Source organism: Pan paniscus, chromosome 2 (assembly GCF_029289425.2).
Source record: "Pan paniscus chromosome 2, NHGRI_mPanPan1-v2.0_pri, whole genome shotgun sequence".
In the NCBI taxonomy this organism is placed as follows: Eukaryota; Metazoa; Chordata; class Mammalia; order Primates; family Hominidae; genus Pan; species Pan paniscus.
In genome coordinates, this window is record NC_085926.1 from 2,850,970 (window position 1) to 2,863,393 (window position 12,424).

The following is a 12,424-nucleotide window of genomic DNA, read 5'->3' on the forward strand; positions in this document are numbered from 1 at the left end:
TGTGTTGTTAACTTGTGTGGGAGTTGATTATATTACTTGAAAGCTTGCTCAGTCAGTCATATTACTGCTTGAAGCCTTAAAGAAAGTAAATAATTAGAGTTAAATTGACATTTTCCACCATTCAACATTTTTTTCATTATTCCTGAGAATCCATTTTAGTTCCCATATTGAATCCTCTTTTTTCTTTCTTCACATAAATTGCTTAGCTTAAAGTAATAAGACAGATTTTGATTATGCTGTGAGAAAAAGCAAAATTTCTATTAATTATGATTTGTCCAGTCAAAATTTTCCTACGAAATATATTTAAATGCTGATGGTACGAGTGACCCGTAGAATACTGATATTTCAGGATTTAACTGGTCACCTAGTTCCCTGAAATTCTGAGTACTCCTGAATGTCGCTATGGGGGTTAGATACTGTGGCATACAAAAGAAAACAAGGTTGTCCTGATCCCTACCACAGTCCCCCTCAACCACAGGCCTGGCACATCAGTCAGGGTAATCACTGCTGGACTGCCATGTCATTGGCTTAGTTAAGCTGGAGGTTTCGGTTGCAGTGGTTCCTGGTATAGGAAAAGAAATCTTTGTCATGGTCTCAAGAGATGTCTGTTTTAATCCCAAATCTAATTCCACTGATAGTCTTTGTGGTCTTGGAATAGCTTATGTAATTTTCTATATCTCACTTTTCCTGTCTCTCCAATGGAACTAATCCTTATTCTACTTATTTCTAAAAATTGTCAGAGGCACCAAATGAGATAATGGATATAAAAGTGTTTTGAAAATGTAAAGAAGTAGGAAAGTTGTGGTTCTGCTGATGGAGATGGAGGCTTACTTAGTAAGGTGAACAAAAGTATCTGGCTCACTGGATCCAGTTTAACTTTCCTTGTGCATAGAGATGTCTTATTCAGTCCAGGTGTTCCTGTCACCTTTGAGTAACTGTGATCTGACCTGTGTCCAGGTCACATGGGTGTCATCTGGTAACTCTAGTGTTCATCAACATATGTCATTTAGCGTAAGTCACATCAGGTGGACTAACTTCACTGCTGCATCCTTTCCTTTCTGCCTTTACTGAGTCCTTCTCATTCTTGGCCAGTCAGTCATATTTTCTTTCTGTCTTAGTAAACTCAGCAAAACTGCAGAGAGTCAGAAATAAATGGAAAGGGAAGGATTTTTAACGAAAGGGGCTCACTCATTCTGACTTAAAACATGTATTTTGATAGTCCAGAGGTTTTTTTTGTTGTTATTTTTTCCCTCCTCTGATTTCAGTGAATTTGATTTACCATCAATGGTCTGATGAAAGAGATATACTTTCTTATTTGCAAGCGACTTCTTTCTCAACTAACGCTTTGGGCCTGGAGTTCAGCAATAATACTGTTGCTCCAGGAAACTTCTGGCATTTGGAATTCCACTTTGATTCAACTAATGCTTACTAAGTTGATTTCACAAAAGTAAAGTGTATGTTCTCTGGCCATATGTATTCTTGTCCACAAGCAGTCTTCAAGCCTGGAAGATGGAGGAGAGATGAGCAACTGAACTATTCTAATACAGTTACAAACAAATTTCAATGTGTGAAATAATGTGCTGGTTGCTACGAGGCAAAAAAGAAACAAACACTTATTTTGTTGTTGAGGAGAGACCACATGTAATTTTCCTGGTCAGGAAATGGCTTTTTGCAAAAGGTGGTGGCTGAGATAAGTAAAGCAGGGAAACACGTCCTGCGAAGAGAGTGCACAAGCCTTGTCAGAGGGACTGAAAAGCACCCAGCACACAAGGGGATCAGTGACTATTTTTCCACTATACCTTAAGCAACCCTTCTTAGCGGTATAAACCTTTCTTAAAATACAATTTTGTGGGGAAGTGCAAATTTCAAAAACAGAGCTCTCTGCTTAAAGCCCAGATGGACGGGCACAGCCCTCCCACTGTGTCTTCTCTTTGCAGCTACAAGCGACCCTTGCAGGAATACTGTGTACCGTATGAATCCATTAATCACGGATGCCCCTACTCAGCCTCCCTAAAGTTTTGCAACTCCTCGCTTGAGGGATCCTCCCCCAGAGTATACATTAACAAAGAGTAAAGAGTAGAAAGCTAAAACTAAGTAACTTGGGGTCCTGTTATGGAAGGATTTGAATGTGAGCTGGATGCATTTTACTTTATTCAGGAGGCAGTGGGACTCACAGAGGATTTGTGTGGGAAGGAAGGACATGACTCAAAGCTGCCCTTTGATAGGATTAATCTGACAGCGTTGTATGGGTTGGCCTGCAGTGGCATTGAACCTGACACGGGCAAAAGAGCAGGATGTTCTTAGGCCAGTGACAGATGACGGTGAGACAAAAAACCTCTATGGAATTCGAATCCACAGGACTTGGATGCTGATTTTCTCCCCAGCAATGGGACCCACACTCCTTCCTAGAGAGAACCTGGGATCAACCCACAGGGCTTGTATGAAGCGGGCATAAGTGTGGAGCTGAAAGAGTTGTATCATCTGATTTTGTTCTGTTCTCCTGCCACTTGAGAAAAAGCCATATTCTTTCTGAGACGGGGCATTGAACTTTGATAGTTGTCTCTTTAGCTTTTATGTGCTTTCTACATTATCTGAAAGTATTTTATACTTGGCTATCAAAGGGTATCCATGCTTCAAGGGAGTAACACTTTCAAAATGAACTTTGTGTGTTTGAGCTCTTTGTAAAATATGGTGATACCTTTGATTTCTTAAAATACCAAATTTTTAACAAATAGCTGAAAGAAACATTCTTTATCCCCCATGAACAGTGTTTCCATCTGCCCATCATAGTCCACTTCAGCTGCATCTCTCTGCCATGGCTTTACTGGTTTGATGTTTTGATCACACTGAACAGACTGGGCCATCTATTTTTTGTTTTGTTTTTTTGAGACATAGTCTTACTCTGTTGGCCAGGCTGGAGTAAAGTGGTGTGATTATGGTTCACTGCCGCCTTGACCTCCTGGGCTCAAGTGATCCTCCCACCTCAGCCTCTCCAGACTCCTGAGTAGCTGCGACTACAGGTGTGAACCACCATGCCCAACTAATTTTTTATTTTTTTAGAGATGTGGTCTTATTATGTTGCCCCTGCTAGTCTGGTCCATTCTTTGTCACAGTCAGGCAAGGGTCTAATGTCAGTTCTGTATGATTTCAGCACCCCACTTTTATCCCATCAAAATACTCAGATTAGCTTATATTTGTTTTCTTCAGCACCATTCTTATACCAACAAAAGTATGCAACTAAGGGTCAGTTCCATTTATTTGTCTTTGTGTCTGTATCCTAAAGCAGGGGCTACAACCTAAATTGCCTATAGATTCATATAGGACTGGTATATGGAGTAGGGAATGGTAGAGGCTATGGCAAACTGGAGACTGAGTGCCTGTTCCTCAGTGGAAAGCTGCTATTCACCTTTGACAATCATTTGCCTGGTGGAATGAGAGCCTAATGTATTCAAACCTTTTAAAACAGTGTTTCTCAGAGTGTGGTCTTCAGGCCGACAGCATCAGCAGCACCTAGAAACTTGCAATTCTTGTCCCTCCCTGTTCCACCTCCAGAATAAGAAACGCCAAGAGTGAGATCCAGCCTTTTGTGTTGTAACAAGCCTTTCCAGTGATTGTGATGCTTACTCAAATTTGAGAACCACTTGTTATAGTGGACTTGTGTTGTATCACTCAGACTGATTTTGAGGACTGATATTTCAGGACTATGTTTGTTTCAAGAAAAGCCCAATATCAAGGCCAGGCACAGTGGCTCACACCTGTAATCCCAGTACTTTGGGAGGCTGTGATGGGCAGATCACTTGAGGTCAGTAGTTCACGGCCAGCTTGGCCAAAATGGTGAAACCCTGTCTTTACCAAAAAATACAAAAATTAGCCAGGCACAGTGGTACACGCCTGTAGTCCCACTTGGGAGGCCGAGATGGGAGAATCACTTGAACCCAGGTGGTGGAGGCTGCACCCCTGCACTCCAGCCTGAGTGATAGAGTGAGACCCTGTCTCAAAAAAAAAAAAAAGAAGAAGAAAAAGAAAAACCCAATATCAAGATATATATTTGATTTTTAGTTTTTTATTATTTGTTTTTAATTGACAAATAAACATTGCATATATTTATGGCATACAACATTTTAAAATTCGTATACATTATGGATTGGCTAAATCAAGCTCATTAACATGTTCATTACCTCACATACCATTTTTTCTATGGCAAGAACTTTGAAAATTTACTCTCAGCAATTTTCAAGAATAGAATACATTATTACTAACTATACTCACCATGTTGTACAATAGCTCTCTTGAACTTATTCCTTCTGTCTGACTGAAATTATTTATTCTTTGACCAACATTCCTCCAACCTCCCTGCTCCCCAGCTGGCTTCTGGTAATCACAATTCCACTCTCTGTTTCTATGTGTTCAACATTTTGTGATTCCACATGTGAGTGAGATCATGCACTGTTTGTCTTTCTGTGCCTGGCTTATTTCACTTTGCATGATGTCCTCCAGGTTCATCCATGTTGTTGCAAATAACAGTATTTTATTATTTTTATGGCTAGATACTATTCCACTGTGTATATATATCACATTTTCTTCATTCATTCACCCACTGATGGACACTTAGTTGATTCCATATCTTGGCTATTGTGACTAGAGCTACAATAAACATGAGAGTGCAGATGTATCTCTTCAACATTTCATTGCCTTTGGGTTTTCAGTTTCGTAACATAGGGAAACTATAACAGACACATCCACTTGTCAGTCTCAGTCTGTCCTGTGCACTGTCACTCTTCAGCCTCCACTCCAGTCCGAACATGCTAACAAAAAGGATGCTTTCCTGGTTTTTTTTTTTTTTTTAATGACTTCTTCCCTTGCAGGATGCAAAGTTTACTGACTCCAGATCTAGGCAATATTTCTCAAACTTTCTCACTGATACAGTTCTGAGAGCAGAGGAGAGACAGGGAATGCAGAATTATATGCTGCAGGCATTCACTGCCAAATACAAGATTTTGTTGAAGCCTTTCCATTTGCCTTTAAAAATCATATAAGTTGTATGTCCTATTTTGTCATATACTCATATTTGGCTTATTGTCTAAACAATGAGTTAAATTACTTTCAAGTTAAATTCTGTAACTTCCACCCACAATTTCTTAAAGAAAATCTGCACCCTAGAAAAATGCCCAATTTACCCCCCAAAAAATAGAGGCAAGAAAATAAGAAGTTACATGTCAGAGGGGGAAGTTATAAGTCATACTCAAACATATTCAAGAGCCGTATACCTGACCAGAAAATGCACCTTTTGCCATCTGGCTTTTCCATACCTCCACTGCCACATCTGAGCGAGTAAATAGCATGTTCTAAAAATATCTTGAACAAAGCGAGTAGTCTCTTAGCTGGAAGGCTTATTTTTAGAAATACCTGGCACAAGGTTGGATGAGATTTAGTGCTAGGCCTTATCTAATCCTTGCCTCATATGGGCACCATTTCATTTCTCCAAAATCAGTACTGCAAAGACGGTGAAAAGCTTTCACTTTATGTGCCAACACAAATTGATTGGAGGTAATTGCCCGAAACACTGTACTGAGAATGATTCTCAGTCTGTGTCTGGCAGAGTCAATTATAAATGTTAGCCATGGGTGTAGGAGTGGCGACTGGTAGTCCAAGTGACAGATCTCTGTCATCCCTGCTCTACTCAGCACTAATAAAAAATGAAAGCAGTGTCTGAACCCTGGATGGTCCTGCTCATTGCTTGGGACCTGTCTAAACCAAGTTCTCTGGACCACAGAGTATTCCTAATAGGGGTCCTGACAGCTACAGTCATGATTTCAGCAACCTAAGCTGCAAAGGGTCATTACCATCATTATAGATTTAAATACAAATTAGTCTGTCTTCTAATTAATAGAGGTACAATATCTCTCCCATTTCCACACCTTCAGATCTCAACTCATCTCAGACACTGCCCCTCCACTCTTGTTTCCCAAGCATTGTTCACTGGATGACAGCTCACATATGACTTTATATTTATCATTCTGTGTCTTAGTATAATTAGAAATGTCATCCAGAGGCTCCCTCTCTCAGAATCCAAAGTCTATTGGTCATGCTCTTCTTGAGAGAGCTCTTTCATATGACATGAGTGGTTTTGGTTTCTTCTGAAACCAAACACTCTTGCCTTCTCCTGCTACCTGTTTATTGTGCACAATCATCAGTGCTATTTAGTTCTTGCAGTTCCTGGTATAATTCTTACTTTCTCAGGGAAATTTTTGGGTTGCTCGCAATTTCTAACATTTTTCTTTCACAAAGGTCAGAGAAAGACAAGGTATCGATCCATTTACAAGAAGATAATTTTTGTTGAAAAAAATACCAAAAGAAACTCTAAGAATTTACATTAATATGTTTGGTGATCAGTGTAACTCTTGGTTTAGGCAGGGAAGGTATTCTTTTAATTATCCTATTTTTCAGATGAGAAAACTGAGGAATAGAAATTACTTTCCAGCTGATTAAGTCCCAAAGCCAAGACTCAATTCATGTCTCTTGACACCAATTCCAGAGATCTTTCCATGGACTTATGTCATTTTTCCCTTTGCTCAGCACACTGATAACTAATTCCAACCCCTGTCTTTGTAACTGCTCTCCAGCACACCTCTCCATCTCAGCACGAGCTCAGTGCTTTTGCAAACAACTGATGCTTTGTAAATATTTGACCAACAAAGGAACCAATGAATACATTCATTTTACCCATTTCATTTGTAGAAATCACTTAAAATACACTTTTCACATCTACTTTCTTAGAATTATATATCCATTTAAATTCAACCTCACAAACATTGTGTAAAAAACAGGATACATATTGATAAAACTATCTAAAGGTAAGGGGACTCTATCATGCTGTTAAAATCATTTATTAAAGCCAAAATTTATTATAATGCAAAGACTACCATTCATGTCTCCTGACTTAACTCTAATATCTTCTTTCTACAAAACACAACGCAGCTTAAATCAAATAAATAAGAGTGTGTGTGTGCACGTGTGTGTTCCAGTTCTTGACCTTGCCAATAACTACCCTTGTGATTCCTAGCAAGTTACTGGGTTTCCTTGGATCTTTCTTTCCTTATTTGTCAAATGAGCATGTTGGATTTGATGATCTACATATAGAATGTACGGAATGATGAAAGAGACTGAGACATCATATAATCCCACTCCCCCAATTTATAGATAAGGAAAACTGATTTCTTCTGGCTCCAAAATACATTTTTAAAGGAACATATGGCTTCCTAACAGAATCAGCTCTTCTGAATACTGGGGCTACCCCACAGTCCCATCCCTGCCACTTGTCAAATGTGTGATCATGATCCACTCATACAGTTTCTCTAGACTTCAGTTTCCTGATATGTAAAATTGAAAAAGTTGGACTAAGAGCCCTTTCAGGTTTAAAACTTTGAGGTTAAGAAAGGCATCTTTGAAAACTGACATCTTTGCCACTACTGGGATATGACTCAGAACATAACGAAGCATAATATAGCTCTAGAAATAAATTGGTGTCAAGAACAATTAAAGAGCAACCATCCAGAGAATTCTGATTGATCATTTGTGTAATCTGTTCAATGAGTACCTGGATTTGAAAATTGCTCGATTGGTGTCTTCTTTTAAAAATAAGAGCCATACATCATTTGTTGTTGGCTTAGAGATACAGAAAAAAGAACCAATTAAGAGAGCTTCAGAGTTAATTTCCAATAGATTTGGATGCTGCAAACCAAAAAAACCATTGCTAGGCCTTTCTTCTTTAATAAGTATCACAATACAACTAGCCTCAGTATTTTTCAGTTGAGCACCAGAAGTTTCACAATCTATTTAATATGTTGCATTCCAAGTATCTGTTTACTCAGTTGTTACAAATTGCCAATGGGACAGAAACTGTCTGTCACTTCCAGAGCAATTAGTGTGTGAAAACTTATCAAAAGAAATCTGTCAAGTTTGAGTAAGTATAAATATTGCATGAAAGTCCCTAAGGAAATCAAACTGAGTAGAATACACTTTTGCGAGTTGCAGCACAGAAAAGTTTATTTTGTTTTATTTCCTTGGCTTTATTTTTCAGGATGTTGATAGTGCTTCATGTAACCCAATGGATTAATGTTTTGCTCTGATAAAAATAGATTTTGGTTCTTAAGGGAAATCTCAATTGTATATTGAGCGATATAAAAATACCAGATCTTGGTTTCAAATATGAAGAGCTCTTACTTTTTCCTAGATGGGACACTGGAATGAGAGTTAAGCTAGAATGAGTAGGTTATAGTCCGCCTCACCCCTTTTTGGTGCTCCAGCCTAACCCTTTCTAGACCTCAGAATTTTCTTATCTTTAAAATGAAGAAATAGGACAAGCGATTTATTGGGTATGTTTTAGTTGTACTACACTTTTTGCCTGCTTTGATGTCTACATTCTCATTACATTATATTCCTCCTGCTCCTTCCTGATTGCCCTGAAGAGATAAACAAATAAAAATACAATATTCCAGGTGGTGATATTTGATCGTGAAAAAAACTAAGTTAATATCTTGGTGAGAGATTTCCCCTGTTTTAGGAGCTTAGTGCTTAGGCCACACCAGTACACCAGCCAAGACTTTTCTGCTGACCTTCCCACTTCAGGACTCCACAGTATTTACAAATGTCAGACATTGAACCATGTTGGTTAGGTTCCTTAGCATCTTCTGTTTGAGGCTCTTCTTGGCAACTATGGTTTCTTCTTTTTTTTTTTTTCAGCATAAGAAATGGTTACACTGTTATATTGTTATTACAATTGGGGAAACATTACAACTTTAATTCAATATTTTGTTGTTGTTTTCTGTTGTTCTATTTAATATTAATGATTTTGTAGAAACAGAAGTAATACAGTTAATAATCCGTATATTCTACTTATTGTTTTTTGAATTGAACTAATTGGTACAGCGTTTCCCAAACTAGGTTTTTTGAGCTGTGGGGGTTAGATGGTTGTGGTGGTGGTAATTCCATGAGCAAATAAGTTTGGATGCTTAAACACTCTCTAAGGAGTTTCAAGGGCATTGGCATGACAAAATCTCTTGCCAGTCCTGAAAGAAAAAAGTTGAAACTCCGTTTTACTTTGTTTAATCCAGTACTTCTCAAAGTAATTTGATCATGTAACCCTTTGAGTTTTAGAGAGGTGGGGGTAGAAAACAAAGAATTAATCATCAAAGACTACTGTTTAGGAAATGCTGCAGGAGGCACTTCCGGTTGTTTGCATCTCTCACTAAGTTACTTTAGTCACAAAAGCAGTGAAACCAAAGGAATCAACCTATTTTTAATTAGATCAAATAACATGTTAATTGAATTTTCAAAAAAGTTTTTACTTCTATAATGATTAACCTGTTGAAGTGCAACACCAATAATAACTAACATCTGTACAGCCCTTTAGAGAATTCAAAGTGCTTTCACATAATCAGATGCTCACCACATACCTGCATCACATTTAAAATTGTCCTCATTTTATGGACCAAGAAGCTGAAAATGAAGTTTAAATGGCTTCCCTAACATAACACAGATTTGAACTTTAGTCTTACTTTGTTGTTGTTGTTGTTCCTCTCCAATTAGAAAAATAATGAAGCAGATGCCATTTTCCCGGTATCGACTTTCTAGTTGCTAAATGAGCCTCCCGCAGAATTCAGAGAGCCTTGCAGCCAGTAGCTACTACTGAGAGTTCTGAAAAATATTGCAGGGAAAAAAAAATCATTTCCTGGCCAGGCGCGGTGGCTCACACCTATAATCTCAGCACTTTGGGAGGCCGAGGAGGGCAGATCACCTGAGGTCAGGAGTTCGAGACCAGCCTGGCCAACATGGTGAAACCCCGTCTCTACTAAAAATACAAAAATTAGCCAAGCGTCGTGGTGGGCACCTGTAGTCCCAGCTACTTGGGAGGCTGAGACAGGAGAATTGCTTGAACCCAGGAGGCAGAGGTTGCAGTGAGCCAAGATCGTGCCACTGCACTCCAGCCTGGGCAGCAAAAAGCAAAACTCCATCTCAAAAAAAAAAAAGTTTCCTGTATTTGATTCCAACTCTCCTTGGAGAAATGTGAGTTGATTAGTATTGTGCTGGTAAATTACATTCTAACTTCCATCATGTGACTTTGGAGGTGCTAATTTATACTTAAAACTCTCTTATAAATAATTAGGGGATAGGTAATCTTCTCATTTTTCATAGGAGAAAGCTGAGGTGCTGATAGATTACTAGGTTTGCTTGAAACTCACCTATTGAGTATGTAAGGACTGCATTGCTATGCTGTTTGTTAAAAGCCTGCCATACGGGATAGTACTTCTTCACAATGTATTATAGGGGCTTTTCCTCCCCCAGATTTTAGTTTCTTGAGGAAGCTTTCTGGAAAGCACTTGTATATTTACACTGAGTATCCTCTTGGCACCAGCAAGGGGTTACTTGTAATGACATGCACATGCGTAAATAAAATGATTAGCCATTCTCATATAAACATAATTATATCTTTCTAAAATAATACATGTGGAAATGTTATAATCCAGTGATAAAGGGAAAGCAATCTGTATGACCCCTCCTTTGTGCGTAAACAGTGGATTATTAAGGCAGAATATGTTTCCTGTTGCACATTCAGTTGTTGGGGTCAAGTACAATTGGGACACATTGAAGGATTACAGTACAAAAAATGCCTTTCACAGTAATTAGCGTTCTCTCTACAAAACTGAAGTGACCTTTCTGCTATTTTCCAAGGACACTTTATACATTTAGACTTTAGCTCAGGATCATATGAAAAAGTGACATGTAAGAACTCAGTCAACTAGTTCTGAAACCAGAGGCCCCACTGCATTTAGTTGTTCCCTTACCCTCCCCTCAACAAAGTAATTTTTGAAGATAAAGTGGGACATGTTGGCTACTCAGTGCCAGTAGCTAGTATATCACTTCTCCAGCTTTGGACAAATCTGGAGATTACACTTTAAAGAGAGGAATCGTGGAATGCCTGGAGCTGAAGCAGTTTGATTTCCTTGGAGCACAATAGTTCACTGCAGCAAATCATTTATACTCACTGTCATTTAGTGGTCTTCTCTGAAATGGAAAGCATGGGCTCATGTGGTCCTTCATAAAACATTTACCTAATTCTTATAAAAATTAGAACTTTCAAAGGAACATTTTTGATACAACTGCCTACGAAATTCATCCCACTGGTCTTACGGGATAAGTGTCTGTGAAAATGTTGCTCTTTTATCACTATTTCATGTCCACTCCCTCGTGGATCTAATTTTTTTTAATATGGATGTATATTTGTGGAATCAGTCAACTAGTCAGTCAGTGTATACTTAATGAGTGTTTGCCACAGTATTAAACTGCTCTCTTACTAAAATGATGGAAAAGTATTCAACCTCACAAGTGAGAAGAAAAAAATTGAGTTGATAGTAGGAGGCATTGGGAGAAGACTGCATTGACACTCAGGAATTATTCTGTTTCTAACTAGAGCTAAGAATTTGAATAAGTTACTGTGTTCCTAGGTGCCAGTTTCTCAGTTAATGGAAATAAAACTATCAAATATATTGGAAAGCATAAAGTGCTATGCAAGTATGGGGCATTATGATGTAATATAATGATTATTATCTGTAAAACAAAAGAAATGATCTAAATAGTTTCCAGGGTGGCTTCCAGCATTACTATATCAAGATTATAGGCACCCTGGGTCTGTAATTTGAGCATTACTCAATACATGTTACATAGTGCCTGACACCTGATTAGCAAACTATAAATGCTTAGCCCTTGACTTAAAGAGGTTGGACATCGCTTAATCAGCTATCAGTGTATCTTTTACTTCTCTGGAAATAAAACCTTATTGACTGATAGTAGAAAGGCTGGTAAAATGCCACGGGGGACTGTGATTACTTCCTATCTGTATTTAGTGGGCTGAAAAAGAGTCATTGGGCAACAGTGTATACATTTTTAACCTGATCATTTCTTTCATGAAAACAGTAGAGTTCCAGTGCCAAAAGACATATTCGTAATGAAGATTTTTTTCCTTTCAGAGCTGAGTTATGCCTGGATCTTCAATGAATACCCTTCCTATCAGGATAATCGCCGCTTTGTTTCTCAAGAGACTGGGAATCTGTATATTGCCAAAGTAGAAAAATCAGATGTTGGGAATTATACCTGTGTGGTTACCAATACCGTGACAAACCACAAGGTCCTGGGGCCACCTACACCACTAATATTGAGAAATGATGGTGAGTTTTCAAGTAATTTTGTTAATTTTGTTTCTTGCAATCACAGGATGAATGTGGAGGTATGTTATGTTGTTGGCACACGAAGCTTTGTTGTCTAAATTAAATGTAAGAAAAGTTTACTGCTGCCTATATTTGGTACCCATGTTTTCTCCACTTGTGTAAGAGATAAACCCATGAATCCATTTTGGAAAACTAATTAG

At 38.4% G+C, this 12,424-nt stretch overlaps 1 protein-coding gene across 7 annotated transcripts in view; it reads left to right on the plus strand.

The window, feature by feature from the left end:
• Positions 1-12,424, plus strand: part of LOC100989577 (contactin-4) — a 960,081-nt gene that overhangs the window by 754,475 nt on the left and 193,182 nt on the right. For all 7 annotated transcript variants that reach the window (XM_034955676.3, XM_063602085.1, XM_034955675.3 and 4 more), the window contains one exon: positions 12,027-12,224. In XM_034955676.3, coding sequence (XP_034811567.1) covers positions 12,027-12,224 — 198 coding nt within the window. The remainder of the gene's footprint in view (positions 1-12,026; positions 12,225-12,424) is intronic.